Raw genomic sequence first — 16700 nt, 5'->3', positions numbered from 1 at the left:
GCAATTCTGTATCTCATTCCAAGTGGAACAAGTAAATGTGATGATATTATACATTTTAATTTGAGATACAGAAAGAATAAGAGTAATGCATTTATTAGAAAAAAGGGATGTGTTTCAATGACACATTCATTATCAGAGATCTTATCAGATATGACAATAGCCTGAGGAAAGAATCTGGGCTTTCTCCCTGCCCCGAGGGTATTCCTCCACTATTGCCAACATCTTCCACTCTGCCTTCCAGGGGAAGGTTGCTCCTTCCTCACCTACCGGTGAGGTCCAGGCCTGGACACCCTGGTGCACAGCGTCATGGCAGCACGGCCTCCCCTTCTGTGGATCTGGTTACCCAACCATATCCTAGCACCACTCACCTATGAAAAATACAGCAATCACCCTCCTCCCGGGCTCAGGGTAGCTGTGCCCAGGCTCTTTGTAGCAAGGGTGACTCTTTTAATAAGTTGTCCCCCATGGGCTGAAGTGCTGTGTTCAGCCACTGCAGTGGTAGCCCAAGTAGCCTCTTGCTTGGAAACAAAGTTTATGAACTAGTCTATAAGGATTTGATGAAAGAGTGTCACTCACTATATGCTACCTGATTTTCCTTTGGTTTTTTCTTTTTTTTTTTTTTTCAGGGTAAATTTAGTGCATAGAATGTTGAGCTTATGAAGTTGATAGAGAAGGAAATGAATTTGTTTCACAGGAACCTTAAGAAATATTCAAGACGGAATATATAATTTTCTACATGACCTCTCCTAGTAATTGATCTTTCTTGCTTTATTTGATATCATAAAAATCCAGACAAAAGGAAGTTATAAGAACTCTAAATGTGTAGTCAGGCAGACATTCTTATCTTCCAGGAAGGGACAGGGGACAGGGAGGGGTATGGTGAAGAAAAACAGGGAGAAGAACTGCTAATAAGACCAAAAAAGGGAAAATGAATTCCTAAGGAAGGCCAGGAAATCTCAGGAGGCATGACATTGCCGATGAACTGGAATATTCCAGATGCTACAGTGACAGCCATTGCTTCATCCCTTTCTCACCAAGAGGTCTCAGCTAAATCTGTCCAGGGTTTATTTACGTTTTTTTTTTTTTTTTTCAGTGACATATTCCTCCCTCTGGTCCTGTCTCCCTGTCTCTCTGCTTCCTCCCATCTTTCCTCTGTCATCTCTTCCCTCTCTCTTTTGTCTTCTTTCTTGTTTCCCCTCCCCCCTCACTTCCTCTCTTCCTCTCTTCCTCCTTCCCTTTCTCTCTCACTTCCTCCCTCCTTCCCTCTCTGTGTTAAGTACTGTTCTAAGTGCTGAAAAGATGTCATACTCGTGACAACTTATGGGGTCTCTTATTAACCCCGTGTTAAAGATAGCTGACATGAAGGCAAAGGGCAACTGGCATAAAGAGGTTAAATAATTCTCCCGAGGTGACTCTGGGCAGAGTTGGGATGATTCAGGGGGCTCCGATCACATCACTCCTCTACTTGAACGCCTTGCTAGATTTCCTAGAAATTGTGTACAGCTCCGATTCCATAACATGATAGATGGACCTCTACAGCAAATGGCCCCCAACCTCTCTCCCCAAACACAGTCGGCTTTTGTCACATCCCTAGAGGCCCCCATGTTATAGCATCATCAGAATACTCACTCTTTTCCAAACACAGATGGGCTTTTACGACTCCATGCCGCATGCCTGATACATAACGCCTTGCTTGCTTTGTCGCATCCTTCTTTACCTAAAACTCTTACGCATTGTTCAAAACCCACACCACCTCTTTTGTGAAGCCTTTCCTGACACTTACAGGCTGAACTAGTTACTCTTCACTCTGAATGCAGACATGAAAATGCTCACTTTTCCATTATAGAATTTACGACATTGTCCTGGATTATTCATACATTTGTCCTGCCCACCAGACTCTGAAGTCCCGAAGAGAAGGAGTGGGACCTTATTCACTGGCAAACCCAATGTTTGCCACCTAGTTTGTGTTCACTGTGAAGAGGGTTGTATGATATGCAAGAAAAGCATCATCGATATGTAGCCTATATGCTAAACATAAGTAGTACTGACCTTAAATATAAAGGTTTTAGAACTGTACACACATGCTGATTTAAACAAACATTTCCTGTAAAAATTTGACTTTGTAAAATTTAAAACTGATTTATAATTTTGTCTTTCAGTTCCTCTAAATCAAGAGCTCTGCTAGTGATTTAAACGTGCCATGATTTAATAAAATGTGATGTACATGTACTTTTCAAAAATACTTTTATTATGTAAAGTGAAATTCATTCTCTCTCTCTCCTTCACACACAAACACACACACACGCACACACTGGATATGGCAAACCGGTCTGTGAATATCTTTAGACTTTTTCATAGTATACACCTTTGTGTTAAAAATCTTTTTTTCTATATAGTTTATTCATATTTATTTAACATTTAAGAAATAAATGTTATACTGATAAAATCAATTTAAATTTAGGAGTTTAATGACTATGTTGGAGGAATTGTCACTATTATTCTACCTTTGTCCAACATTAGATTGCATGGTCTACACACACACGCGCACACACACACACACTATACGCCGTCCTACATATGTTTAACAGTTTCGGACTTCTTTCACTTTATTTCTAAATTCAAGCATATCCCTTTGGATAGTGTTATTTGGACGTCAAATATTTTTTTTAAATGATATATAAATACACACATATACATTAGTGTATGAGTTGCATGTATGTGAATATTTATTCACTGTATATATAGTTCATTCTGGTATATATATGTATATATGTATATAGTGTTATGTATATACACACACTATGTGTATAGTCTATATAAATATATACATATATGTATATATATGTGCACACACATACTGTATTTATATATCCCTTTGGATGATATTATTTGGATGTCAAATATTTTCTTTTTTTAAAATTAATTAATTAATTTATTTATTTATTTTTTTTTGGCTGTGTTGGGTCTTCCTTTCTGTGCGAGGGCTTTCTCCAGTTGCGGCAAGTGGGGGCCCCTCTTCATCGTGGTGCACGGGCCTCTCCCTATCATGGCCTCTCTTGTTGCGGAGCACAGGCTCCAGACGCACAGGCTCAGTAGTTGTGGCTCACGGGCCTAGTTGCTCCACGGCATGTGGGATCTTCCCAGACCAGAGCTCGAACCCGTGTCCCCTGCATTAGCAGGCAGACTCTCAACCACTGTGCCACCAGGGAAGCCCCAATATATATATATATACACATGTATATATGTATATAGTGTGTGTGTATATACACACACTATGTATATAGTCTATATATGTATATATACATATACTATATTTATATATCCTTTTGGGTAATGTTATTTGGATATCAAATATTTTCTTAAGATGATGTATAAATATACACATATATACGTGTGTGTATGAGTTGCATGTATGTGAATATTTATTCACTATGTATTTAATTTATTCTAGTATACATATGTATATATGTATATAGTGTGTGTGTATATACACATGCTATGTATATAGTCTATACACACACACAAACACACACACACACACTGTATTTATATAGTCTATGTGTGTACACACACACACACACACACTATATGGTCCATTACAGCGCGCTATGTATTAATATATAGTTTCCAAGCTTCCTCATCCTTTGAGGCCAGCTAATGATTTCCAGATAATGAGACTGAAGGGTACCTCTGAACATTCTGGATCAAAGAACGTTAATGCAGCTACCAACCTGGAAATGCTCTTAAACAGTGAGCTCTCTGTCATGAAATCCTGAGCCGAGCGTGTTCTGTCAATTGTGTTGTTTACTCTGTTGGGATCTCTCCTGTCATTATTTTGTGTGACAAAATAATGGTGAACAATTTTGAGTCATTATGACTGACAAATTGTACAAGTGATAATGCTGGATCTGTCATAAAGAAACAAAGAAGTATGATTGCCCTTGCTGCACCTCCAAAGGGATTTTGTTAAAATGACCCCCTAAAATGTTGATCCATTATATGGTCCCGGGTTCCTCTCTCCCATCCCTCCCCGCAGCCCTCTCCTCTCCAATTAAACACAGTGTTCTTGTATGTTGCTGTGTATTCATTTAACTTGTTTATCTCATCCTTACTTCAAATTTAGATATACTAGATTTAGGTTTTTATGTTCTCTTCCTGCTTTTACTAGCTTTTTCTTAAGTGAGAAAGATAATTGTGACTTCCTTTTATCGGAAACATCTTTTTTCTTAGAGAATCATAGACTCGTAACTATACATTAGGGTCAATATCCATGGACAAGGAAGAGCACAGGTAGTTTGAAAGGTCCCCAGGTAATTCTAATGCACAGCCAGGGTTGAGAATCATCACCCACTAGAAGAAATATGTCTACTTATCATCTAAGGAGTTGATTTTTCACCTGGAATGCTTTTTAAACATATGAATAGCTTCCCCAAATGACTAATTATTTTACACTATTATCCTCTCCCACAGTTGAGAATTAGTTTTCAAAGGAATCTAGATGATGGTATATCACAGTTTGGCCCAGAATTCTCAAGAGAGAGAGATATCCTAAAAGAGAATAAATATTTATAAGCATTCATGGAATGACATTCTCTGTGCCAACTCTGTCCTTTCCCTGGAATGTCGAATGAGCTTTGCTTTTCAAGGAGATTAAAAGTGATTCACCTAAAGCCCAGATATCTCTGTATTTGACAAGGAGTGATGGGGTGAACTCTGTCTGCTTAAGAACCTCAGGAAGTTCAGGAACTATAAAAGGATAGCGTCGTTGTTGCCCACAGTGGATGTCATACACAGGTACCTTCAGTAATGATTAACCACAGAGTCTGAATTGACGTCAGATGAGGGAAAATGCAAACAGCACCTGTGTGAAGCTTCTGCACTGGTTTCTACTCCAAAGTCATACAGAAAGTGTTTGTTTTTCTCCTTAGGTTAGAACCAGTGTCCTCCCTGAACATAAGGATCCCCCGCCAGAGGTTGGGGTAAGTGTTTCTTTTGTTTCCAAAAGGCACACACATCACTTCTAAGCTAATCATTTGGGTTTTCTCTGGCCTCCTGCCTGCTAGCTGACAAATAAAATTGAGTTAACTTAATAGGGTGTGACCATGCAAGGAGACACAGTCACATATTTGCGGAATTGCATGGACTTCATTCCTTGTCTCCTGAAAATCATCCTCAAGTGAATTCTTATTTAGTTCAGCTGGCTAGAGATGAGTCTAGAAATTGCCCTGCAGGTAACTGAGACGTGATTCGGAGCCAACATTCCTGGACCAACAGGAGGCTGGGAAATTGCAGGTGTGAGCTCGACCGCTTCCACAAGGACGCAGAGGGCTGACTAGCCGTGGGATTGTGATGTTTTCTGCATCCAGCCGCTTCAACACTGTAGGGCAGGTCAGAACAGAAGCTGCCACCGAAGGGCAGCCCAGTGCTGGAAAATCCAGCTGAGGTTTTCCTGCTGCATCTGAGCCATTGCATCTCAAGCTTTTAAAAGTTGGGAGAGCAAGAGGGTAACAGGTAATTTTGCTTAGACAAGTTTAGATTAGGCAACGGAGGCTCCTGAAGAATAGCCCAGCAGGCTGGTCCCTGGGATCTTGCATTCAGAAAGGTGGAAAAAGTCCAGAAGTAAGTTGAGGCTAAGAGGCCCTGCCAACGGAAAGGCCTATTTGAAATTCCCTGAAATCCTACAGGCAGTTGGCAACCTTCTTCCGGTGGGTGTGGGGAGCCCTGTACTAGGTAGCATTCATTTCCTCATTGGCAACAGCTGCCATCCCAACCGGCCAAGGGAACCCTCTAGAAAGCGTGCCTTGCATTGGCTGAGAAGTGAGTCAGCCACCTCGGCATCTCTCAGCGTAGGGGAAGGAAAAGAGTACTTCGTGCTCGCTCATGCCGAACACAACCTTCTAGTTTCTTCCTGGAACAGGCTGAATAACTCTCTTTGACTTAAATGAATCTTCATGCTTTGTTTCCTGCCAGTCCCTTCAGCCTCTTGTGCTGCTCTCACTTCCACTGCCAATCTTGGTGCCAAGACTACCTGGGCTTCTAGAGTTTCTCCCAAGGAACCAGCAAGTCCTCCCAGCCTCAGGCCTCTCTCCCTGCAGGACACATGCGGTCTCCTTGCCTGGCTCCCCACTGGCGCTCTCTCCCAGCTCAGGACTCGGGTCACAGGCCTTTTGCCTACGACCACTCAGACGTCCTCCTTCAAACTAGAACCGCCAGTGCAAGCCGTCCTCACACCCTTTACAGTTCCTTCATATAATGTAAGGCCTTCTGAAATTTGTAACTCTTTTTTTAAATTAAAAAAAAAATCTATAGTGCTTTACAATTTTCAAACGTTTCACACACGTGATTTCATATAATCCCATAATAACCCTTTTGCCCCACCCCTATTTTGCTCCTCCCCCTTCCCTCTCCCCACTAATAACCACTAGTTTGTTCACTGTATCTGTGAGTCTGCTTCTTTTCTGATTTATTCACTAGTTTGTTGTGTTTTTTACATTTCACATATAAGTGATATCATACAGTATTTGTCTTTCTTTGTCTGACATTTCACTTAGCATAATGCCCTCCAAGTCCATCCATGTTGCTGCAAATGGCAAAAAAAAAAAAAAAAGAATGAAATTTATAACTCTTAATAAGTTAATCATTTTTTTTTTAAATTCCCATTTATTTTTTGAGGTTCAAGAAAGATGAGCTGGTTTAATTATTTTCCTCTAACTGCTCAGTTCCACAATTTCTCTGTGTTAAATCCCCCTTGCTTGAGATTTTAATGACATCTTGGCCTAATTGTATGAATTTCCCCCCTATTTTTTCTCTTATTCAAGTTCTTGGAATGGAATGCATCTTATTCATTTTAAAACTTGAGTCTCTTCTCTGGTTTTAAATTATTCTCTTCCACCCTCTCCTCCACCATTGCCCGCTACAGGCTGTAGACATCTCTGTGCTTCTAGCAACTTGTGGTGGGGGGAGGGGGAATGGTCCATTCTCACACATTCTCCCCTTTCCTCCTCTCATTGCTCAGTTGCTCAGGAGAAAGGAAAGGGGAGAGGTTCCTTCTCTGCTTCCCCACCATGAGGTGTGGTGCCCTTTATGCTGGTTTTGATGCTTCTCAACCTAATCTGCCTGAGTTCTCTTTGTGGCAGAATGAAATGCTGGCTCTCCTGTGACCACAAATATAGGTATTTCTGGAGGCCTTGGAGGCCCCTTCCCACTATATACTTTCCCATCATGGGGGATCTGGTTCTGGCTGAGCCATGTCTCTGCTGACCGTTTCTATGAGCCCCAGCAGCATCGGGTACTAGATAATCAATGATTCTCAAAGGAGACACGATCACCAGCTCCCAACACAGCAGAGGCAGAGATGGTTTGGACACCTTCAAGCTTCATAAGTCATGTTTTGGGTCCATACTCCCATGACTTTGGTTTTGGCCTTGGAGATAAATATGTCTTCCTGAAGGTAATGAAGAGAGAGATCCGCTTCATTTCCTAAATTGTATCCTCCCCAAATTCTGACCTCTCTCTTCTAACACTACCTTTATATGAACTGTCTGTGTTACTAATAGACCAGTTTCTCTAAACTGGCTCCTTTTAGGCACTGTGATGAGGTTTTCTGAACTTATAATGTGGAACATTTGTTATCTTGTGTCCTCATCTTTGACAAAGACTCTTCTATAATTCCTGGACCAAAAGAAACTTTTCAATGGGCATTCTCCGACATGCCTATTGTATCAGTTAGGAATGCATTCAGAAGCAAGTAACTGGATGAACAGTAGGTAACAGACTTGTTCTTCTCATGTTAAGAAAAGTCATGGGGAAATTGCCCAAGGCTCCAGCTACTCAAAATGACTTAAAGCAACCAGGTTCTGTCCATTGTCGTGCTTCTCCTTTCTTAAAGTGTTGTACAGTCTGACCATTACACTTCCAGGTATCACATTCCAAATTGAAAGGGTTCTGAGCAACTCATCCTGTTCCTTCAATTCTGGAAAGGAAAACTCAGTTGGTATACAGTCATTCCTCAATATCCTCAGGGGATTGGTTCCAGGATCCTCCTCGGATACCAAAATCCATGGATGCTCAAGTCCCTTACAGTTGGCTTTGCATATCTGCGGGTTCTATATCAGTGGTTCTGCATCCCAGGGTACAGAGGGCCAACTGTCCCACCACTTACATAATCACTGAGAAGATCAGAGTCCCGGGGTAGAAGGGAATCGGGATACAATTCCCATTTAAACAAAATCAAGATGCTATTAGTAATGCAACTTGGGCAGAATGGGTATTAGATATTAGTAATGTCTCCACTCTCCTACTAGATGTTAAACTCCATGATTGCAAAGATCATGTATATTTTGTTTACTTTAATAGCCCTAGTTCTGTGCCCGGAAATTAGCAAATCATCATATATGTATTGAATGCATTAGGAAGCATACCATGATTTTGGTTTGCCAACCATCTTATATTTTTTTAGAACCACCAGAATAAAAAGGGATGGGGTGTCTAAAAATAATTGCAATAACATGGTAAGAATCGAGTACACCTTCAGAGTACATGATATTCTGGATAGAGAAAAATTGTCACACCTTGAGCAGCTGTGAAGTACCGCTGATTAATATACATCTCATCACTCCTCCAAAATATTCTTTTGGATACTGAAAAAATTCTTGAGAATTTAAGTTCTTGGCCAAGAACATAGAGCACGTAATGGCTCTGCCATTACAATGTGCCAAGGACTCTAGCCACTAAGTACTCCAATTTAAAAAATGAGCTAAAATTTTTTATTATAAATCTTTCAAATATGTTCCATACATTTCTTTGCATTCTTCAGCAGCATCTATTAGATGAAACCACACCTTTGTTGATGACTTAGTCAAGCGGATACCAATCTGTGCTCTGAGACCTTGTGAGGTATATTCATAGTAAAGATGTAATTTTATAATATATGACTTTGCCCTAAATTGCACTTTAATGTGTTCTTTGGACTGTTCATCAAGTTGTAATAGATATTCTCTCAGTTCTTTTTTCTTTGTGATGTATTTTTTCAGCGCATATAGTTCCTGTACCCTCTGTCCCTTCCTATAGAGTGGGAAACCACACAACCATGTCTGTTAGGGTAGAGAGGGAAGAAGAAGTACCTGTACAAAAGTATGAAAAAGGGCCCATCCTGTAAGTTATGTGCAGGAGGTGCTGTGTATCAGCCTGCCTCACAATAGAAACTTCTGGTCTTCAAAGACCTTTTAAAACCTACACCACAGTTCCAGTATATAGTTTTATGAGAATATGTCAGAGTATTATGGATATCTTCACTTACCCTCAAAAACCAGCACTGTCTTCTAGAGACTGTCATACAGAGTGAAGTAAGTCAAAAAGAGAAAAACAAATATTGCATAATATCGCTTATATGTGGAATCTAGAAAAATGGTACAGATGAACTTATTTGCAAAGCAGAAACAGAGACACAGATGTAGAGAACAAACTTATGGATACCAAGGGGGGAGGGAGGATGAATTGGGAAATTGGGATTGACATATATACACTACTATGTATAAAATAGATAACTCATGAGAACCTACTGTATAGCACAGGGAACTCTACTCAGTGCTCTGTGGTGACCTAAATTGGAAGGAAATCTAAAAAAGAGGGGATATATGTATACCTGTAACTGATTCACTTTGCTGTATGGCAGAAACTAACATTGTAAAGCAACTATACTCCAATAAAAATTAAAAATAAAAAAACAACACTGTCTCCTAGAAATTTAATGCATGCCACATATGTAATTTAAAATTTTCTAGCAGCCCATGCTTTTAAAAGAGTAACAAGAAAACAGGTGAAATCAGTTGTAATATTTTATTTAACTCAATATATGTAAAATATTATCATTTCAAAATGTAATCAATTCAGAAATCAGTAATGATATATTTCACACTCCGTTTTTCATATCACATCTTGTAAATCTGATTTGTGTTTACACTTAGAACACAACTCAACTCACAGTAGCCACAAACTAGTGCTCCTGCTGGATAATGCAGCTCTGGACAGTACTTGGAAAAACTTGGGAGATCCATGAAAGTTGTAGTATAAAGGAAACCTAAACTTTGAATAAAGGCTTTGTGAGATGAACATAGGTGATGGAGGTATGTGTATGGGGGAGTACTTCCTCTGGATCCTTGTGTAGTACCAGGGGAACCAGACCATTGAGGACCTGCTTCAGGCAGGTATGCAACCCTGCTGAGCATTCTGGATGTCTGTGACTTGCGCTGAGTCCCGGCCAGGGCAGGCAGGACGAACGGTTTATTTGTACGCACCCCGTAGAGCAGAGCCAGGGATTGAGACAGGTGCCCTGCATTCTCCACCCTGCTTGATATCTCTCTCCAGCCAGGTGAGTGATTGAAATCGTGCATCTAGCAATTTAATGATCATCTGCTTTGGGTGCCTGCACCAGAATGATAATGGTGAGTGTTGCATTGTCATGAGCAGGGAAGAAAGGTCAGAGCCGCACAGAGTGCAGGCAGAGAGCCTGTCAGAAGGAAAGGCAGTTGCCACCTGTCCTGGAAATGAGGCACAGCGTGAGGGGGATGAAAGGATTCTGGACTGAAGAGCAAGAAACCTGGATTCTAACTTGGCCTCTGCATATTAACTAGTTCTGTGACCAGGTGTAAGCCAGTTAACTCCCTGGGTTCCTGTCTCTTCATCTACAGACTGGCCACGTCTTAACAAGTCTTAATATTTGTTGATTTCATTCAGACATTTCTTGGCCTCTAATAAACATTCCACATGATCTAATAAAAATTTGAGCTATAAGGAATCAGAGGTAACATGTGCTCAACACTAAGAACTGTAAAGGACCACATAACTTTCGTATCTTTTTTTTTCACTAGAATTTATTCTAGTATATATTTCCCTGAATCTAACTTTTATTTTTAAACATACACTTTTCTTTTTTATAATAGGAATTTCTCATAGACTTTTTTTCTTAAATACTCTGCCTCTTCCAAAAAGTATTTGAAGTGGACTTATGTTTAAGTCATCTGACTTCTGGGCCTATTTTCCTTAAGCACTATGCAAGCTAATATTTATGCAGTGCTTCCTATTTTCCCAGCAATGTACTAAGTGCTTTGCCTGGATTACTTTAATTCTCATAACAATAACTATGAGAAAGATACAGTTATCATACGCAACTTTTTCATCCAGAAACTAAGGCCTACTATGGTGGAGTAACTTGTCCAAGGCCCAGATTTGTGAGAGAGAAGACAGACAAACGGAGCTTGACAGTGCCCATCAGTGGACAGCCAGCCTGGGGGCTGGGAGAAGTGATTTAATTGCCCAGATTTCCATTTTTGGACATAGTCATGGATTTAGAACTACACTTCAGACCTCCAACTCCAGTGACACTTTAATTTTTTTTTCTTCTTTGTTTTTAAATTTTCCACTGTTATTGGAGCTCCCAGTTTAAAACCTTGAAGATAAGAATTTTAGAAACAATACCGAAGGAGAGATGAAAAAATTGTTCCCTGAGTTATATTTGGAATATAAACAGATTTTTTGAAATAATTTTCTTAAATTCTATGATTATGATTAAAGTGACAGTAAAGATAAAATAACTCTATATTAAGTTATTCTTTTGCATTAGCATTGTGTGCTATTTTCCCTCCATGGGAATTCAGGTTTCATAACAGAGAAGACTGTTTTCTCTGTAATTCATTCTTTGACCAGGAGTCCAATGAATATTCATGTAAATGAATGATGTGTTTTCCACTTTCAGGGATGTGGAAGGTCCTAGTTTTATTTATACTGAGGTGAAGCAAACACATAAAAAACCTGCTAGAAAGTAAGAGTATAGGCAAGTCCATTGTTCGGTATTGCAATGTGAAACAATTAGGCACTGTCTTTAAATTGGGGGATTTTATTAAATGCATTTTATGCAACATGTAGTCCTAATGTACAGTTATTTTTAGAACAAATTAAAAAAATATTTTTAGAATAAATAACACTTCCTCTGGTTTAACACGCTTTCATAATGCCATTACCTAAGTTGATTTATAATGGATTGTATGATTTCTGTAAGCTCTCTCTCAAAGGATAATACCCTTTGAGATTAAGCACATGGCTGACAGTTGTGATGGAAAAGGTTGACTCACAGGCATCCTTTTTGGCACACTGCAAACACTCACAGTGCAGCAGTGGGCGTAGCATGCAGCCTCTCTGTTCCGGACAATGGGCTGAGCTAGAAGATGGACGAGCCAAGGTCCTGCTTCCACAGGAGCTCCCGGCCTGGTGGGCAGGAGAGACATTCAATGACTTGTGGTCACAGACGACTTGCAGCTGTGCCTGCTGGTGTGTCTGGGGCGCATGTCTGAAAATAGCCCCTCCACCTGTCTCTCGTTGCTACATTCCTGTCTGGGACATCTGCTGCTTCTATTGCTGAAAAGACCGCACTAACATTCATGGCATGTGCAGTTTGTTTTCTTAGTTCTAAAACCATCCCTTCCTTCACAAATCTCAAAAGGCAAAGAGAAGAAATAACTTGAAATTTGGGGACACCGTGACATTTCTGATGGGTGGAGCATTTTCTTCAAGTGAGGATAATGAGTGAGGGGTAGAATTTAAATTAATAACCCTAATTACTGGTGAAAGAGTAATAAGCAAGACATCTCTTTAAAATACAAAATGCTAAAGTGAAATTCACTACCACGGTATACAATCCGCAAGCTAAAAAATTGTTTTGATTTCCCACAGTTCAGTGAATTATAGTGATTTATACATATCTGCAGAAGGAGCATTTCTTTTATATCTCATAGAATAAATTACTTGAAAGCTAGTGTCTATGCCATTCATTCATTCATTTATTGTCAGTCACTATTTATCACACACCTAATGTGTGTTAGGCAGTAGGAGGTTACCAGAAAACAAAGCTCGTTGTGGAACTTCAAATCTCAATTTTTATTTTGAGGGGAGGACAGAATAAACAATTAAATACATAATATTTAAGTGACAATAGAAAAAATACAACAGGATAAGGAATGGAGACGAGCAGTGTGGCGAAGGAGAGCCCTTTTTTACAGGGACGTCCTAGTAGGCTATCTGCTGAGGTGGCATAAGTGCTTTTGTTCAGCTGGGTCTCTTCTAGACATTCTCTGCCCCTTACTGAAAAGTCACCCTAAATTTTGGCTGTGTTCACACAGCTCGTGGACTTCTTCTCTGCCTTGATTCACTCTCAACACTCATGTCATCACAGCTTGTTTCCACAAATCTTCTGTTTTCACATAACATTCTTCACCTAATAATTTAGTCTTCTATGATCCCCAATTGGACGACTTGGTATCTAAACCACTTCTTCGAGTTTCAAGTGAATTAATTAGGTTTTATCATCACTAACATATAGGCATCTCCAACTTACAACCGACTTGTATTTCAAATGTTTGCCTTTAAGACTTTTGAACCAGTTCTTCTAAGTTAGAACTTTGAAAAGAAGGAGAAAAATTCTGACCTGAAGCTTGTCTTCTCTATGCTAAAAGATCACTTTGTGTAGATGCCGCCTCTTATGTATGGAATCACTGCGCACTTTCCTCTGAAAAGACCCAGTTGACTTAAGTCCAGCATCTCATTCTAGGGCAGGCTGGCAACAGACCTATGAAGAGAGAATGTTCTGGAAGATGTAGGGTAGACTTCTTGTAAGGTATTACAGTGTGTTAGGCAGCAATGGTATAGGTAATAATATGGGTTTGATACTGACATTTTCATGTTTACATCTTGACCTTGGAAGGAGAATGAGAAATCTTATTTATGGTATACCATAATATTGTGACTTTTAAATCACAAGCAGCCAGGAATATTAAAAAGAGATGAAAGATTTTTATCCTGGAAAAGCAAAACCAATTTAGTGTTTTATTCTTTATATTATGAGTAAGAGAGTTTAGAAGATAGATATATTCATAGATAGTCAACACCCAGTATGATAGGTTAAAAAAGCAATTTTAGAAAATGTAATTGAATAAGTACCATTCTTTTTTGTGTGTTGGAGTGAAATTGTCCCATGCTAGTGTAGAAATAACAAAGGAAACAAATACTTTTAAACATTGCTGTGATGGGGGAGAAATGTAGCATTTCTATTTATAACTTGCACAGAATCCCACATAAAAATAGCTCCAACTAACAGATTTGCTCATATCTGGAATACAAAGTTGTTGCTGCCCATGACTTGAGGAATTCTAATAAGAACAAGGACGGCATTGGTAAATATTAAAAGTCTGTCATCTTTTCTTTTATCCCAGTTTTCATATGGGGAGAAAATGTGTTCATGGAAAAGTCCTGGCTTCTGTGTTAGACATTTTGTTATTTTCCTGGCTATTCATCTCTGTTTTTAATGAGAAGAATGCATTTGCATCCCTCAACCTTGCCCCATGAAGTGGATATCTATTACTGATGGTTGTATTTCTGTCAATGAAATATTTGTCAGGCTAATAGATTTAACATTTCACTCTTCTGAAGACTAATTTTGTGTGATTGCTGTGACACAAAATACTGAGAACCTCAGAAGTTAATGGAAACCATTCTTTCTTATTTTCAGCGAAGCTTTCTGGGCTATGCCAGTTTTAAAGTCGGGGATCTACTGAAGTCCAAGGAGCAAGTGCTGACCCTGAGCCTGAGGTGGGTCTCAATGCTGTTAAATTTAACAGCCTGTGATATTTATTGAAGGCTGGTTGGGTTTGAAAGTCACAATTCTTGCAGATGTTTGGATGTCAACTCTCAAACAGCTTACGTTCTCCTCTGCAACAAGTTACAGGGAAACAGCAATTATTCAGGTTCATATTCAAGTCTGTGTTTCACATGGTCAAAAGTTATCAGCTCTTGTAGGGAAAAAAAATGACATTATTAACAAAGTAGTGGTGGCCAGAGGGTTAGGGGTGGGGAATGGACAAAAAGGTGAAGGAGATTAAGCAGTACAAACTACCAGTTATATAATGTATAAGTCACAGGGATGTAATGTACAGCAGGGGAATATAATCAATAATAATATAATGGCTTTGTATGGTGCCTAATCTTTAAAAATATCAGATCACTGTATTGTACACCTGAAGCCAATATAATATTGTAAGCAACTATACTTCAATATAAAATAAAAAATAAAGTGATGAAACGTGAAATGAAACTTCAAAAAATAAGGTGATAAAATTCTTTGAAAGTAAGAAAGTAAATAGAAATTATAGGCATGTTACTAAATAATATTTCTGTTACTTATCAAAATGTTACTTTGTAAATCAAGTGAGTTTCTAGGTTTGAAATATGTTTGTTAGAGGCAACTTGCAGATGTATGATAATAAAGGGTAAGCTGATTTATTCTCTTTTTTAAAAGTTTCTTTTGCTGCTATACTATTAAATATAAAGTGTAAGTTAAAAAAGTAAAGTATAAGTTAAAACAGACTCATTGCAACAGACAGCAGATCAGAGATGCTTGAGTATGAGTACAGTCTGTTTTGATACAGATGATGCAGCAATCTTTAGGAACTGCGCCGTGTTTTCATACTAAGAAGAGTATTAAAGAGAATAATCATTTCTTTTTAACTTCATTATAAATTAGAAAAATAGTATGTTATTTTCTAACTGTATAATAACTTTAAAATTATGTATACATGGAGAACACTGCCTTACAATATTTATATAGTATAAATGAATATAAAAATTGTAGAGAACATTGTTTGTAAATCTCAAGATGCTCTTCTTTCGATGAAATGTAGAGACCATTGTCAGGGAACAGACAATGTGTCAAGTTTGTTTGCCCTCTGCCCAGCCCCTAAGGACCCATTATAACCAATTTATTTCAGTGTAGATGTCATGGTTTGTGGTGGGATCTGTACTGCTGGCTGTCTCCTGTCTGAGTTTTTCCTGACCCTTACAGTTTTGCATTTTGACTTAAGAGATGGTATAAAACAATTTAAAGTAACACATGCTCACGCAGAAAAATCAGTGTTGAAGGGTTCTACTGAGGCTGTCATCTTCTTTTTGGCTTCCTGTCGGCTGTAAATTTTGTTGTTGTTGCATTTTATTTGGGACGGCATTTAAAAATCTTTATAGTTTTGTGGTGTTATTCCCAATAAAATTTTGCTGTGTTTATTTTCTGTTGGAAGTGTGTAAGTGCCAGCTAAAATGTCTATCTGTCACTGTCACTGGTATCCCAGAAGATATCTATTACCCATCTAGCATGGCTGTTAGATTTGACCCAAGTGCCCCTGGATTCATGATATAAGATGTCAGACATTGAACTTGCTGAGAACCACCAGCACGTCACATGTTTTCTCTATAAGTTGCGTGGTACTTTATTCCTCACCTTGCTGATTACGAACTGCAGTATTGATTGTATCATAACTGTCATTAATGTCCGCAGCCCTCTGCACAACATTTAGACACTGGCTTTGAAACAGATATCAGGGACCCAGAAATCCTTAGTGAGGTGAAAATATGTGAACGCACACAATTAGAGGAAGGATAGGAACAGAAAGATCTAATTTAGAGTACTACACTTAGAAGGAAAAAGGAATATAATAATTCCAGATTTAGAGGAAATCAAGACACATTTCCACTTTTGATTTTAATACTCCTGATTCTTATTTATTTGATTTTGATTGTACAAAAGGAAACCAAATTTAGCAACAAAGCATTGCATTTTCTAGAAAAAATAATTTTTGAAAGCCAGTTTTGAAATGGCGAGGTTA

The 16700-nt window shown here is 38.9% G+C and overlaps 1 protein-coding gene across 7 annotated transcripts in view; it reads left to right on the top strand.

Annotated features, from left to right (window-relative positions):
- INPP4B (inositol polyphosphate-4-phosphatase type II B) overlaps positions 1-16700 on the top strand; it is a 606964-nt gene that overhangs the window by 359342 nt on the left and 230922 nt on the right. For 5 of the 7 annotated variants that reach the window (XM_068542548.1, XM_068542545.1, XM_068542547.1 and 2 more), the window contains 2 exons: positions 4929-4979; positions 14558-14637. In XM_068542548.1, the coding sequence (XP_068398649.1) occupies positions 4929-4979; positions 14558-14637 (131 nt within the window). Of the gene's footprint in view, positions 1-4928; positions 4980-10384; positions 10443-14557; positions 14638-16700 lie in introns of those variants that run through there. The other 2 variants (XM_068542549.1, XM_068542550.1) reach the window with 2 other exon arrangements.

Source organism: Eschrichtius robustus, chromosome 4 (assembly GCF_028021215.1).
Source record: "Eschrichtius robustus isolate mEscRob2 chromosome 4, mEscRob2.pri, whole genome shotgun sequence".
Taxonomy (NCBI): Eukaryota; Metazoa; Chordata; class Mammalia; order Artiodactyla; family Eschrichtiidae; genus Eschrichtius; species Eschrichtius robustus.
The sequence above is the reverse complement of the archived record's forward strand: the minus strand, read 5'-3'. Positions and strand labels throughout refer to the sequence as shown.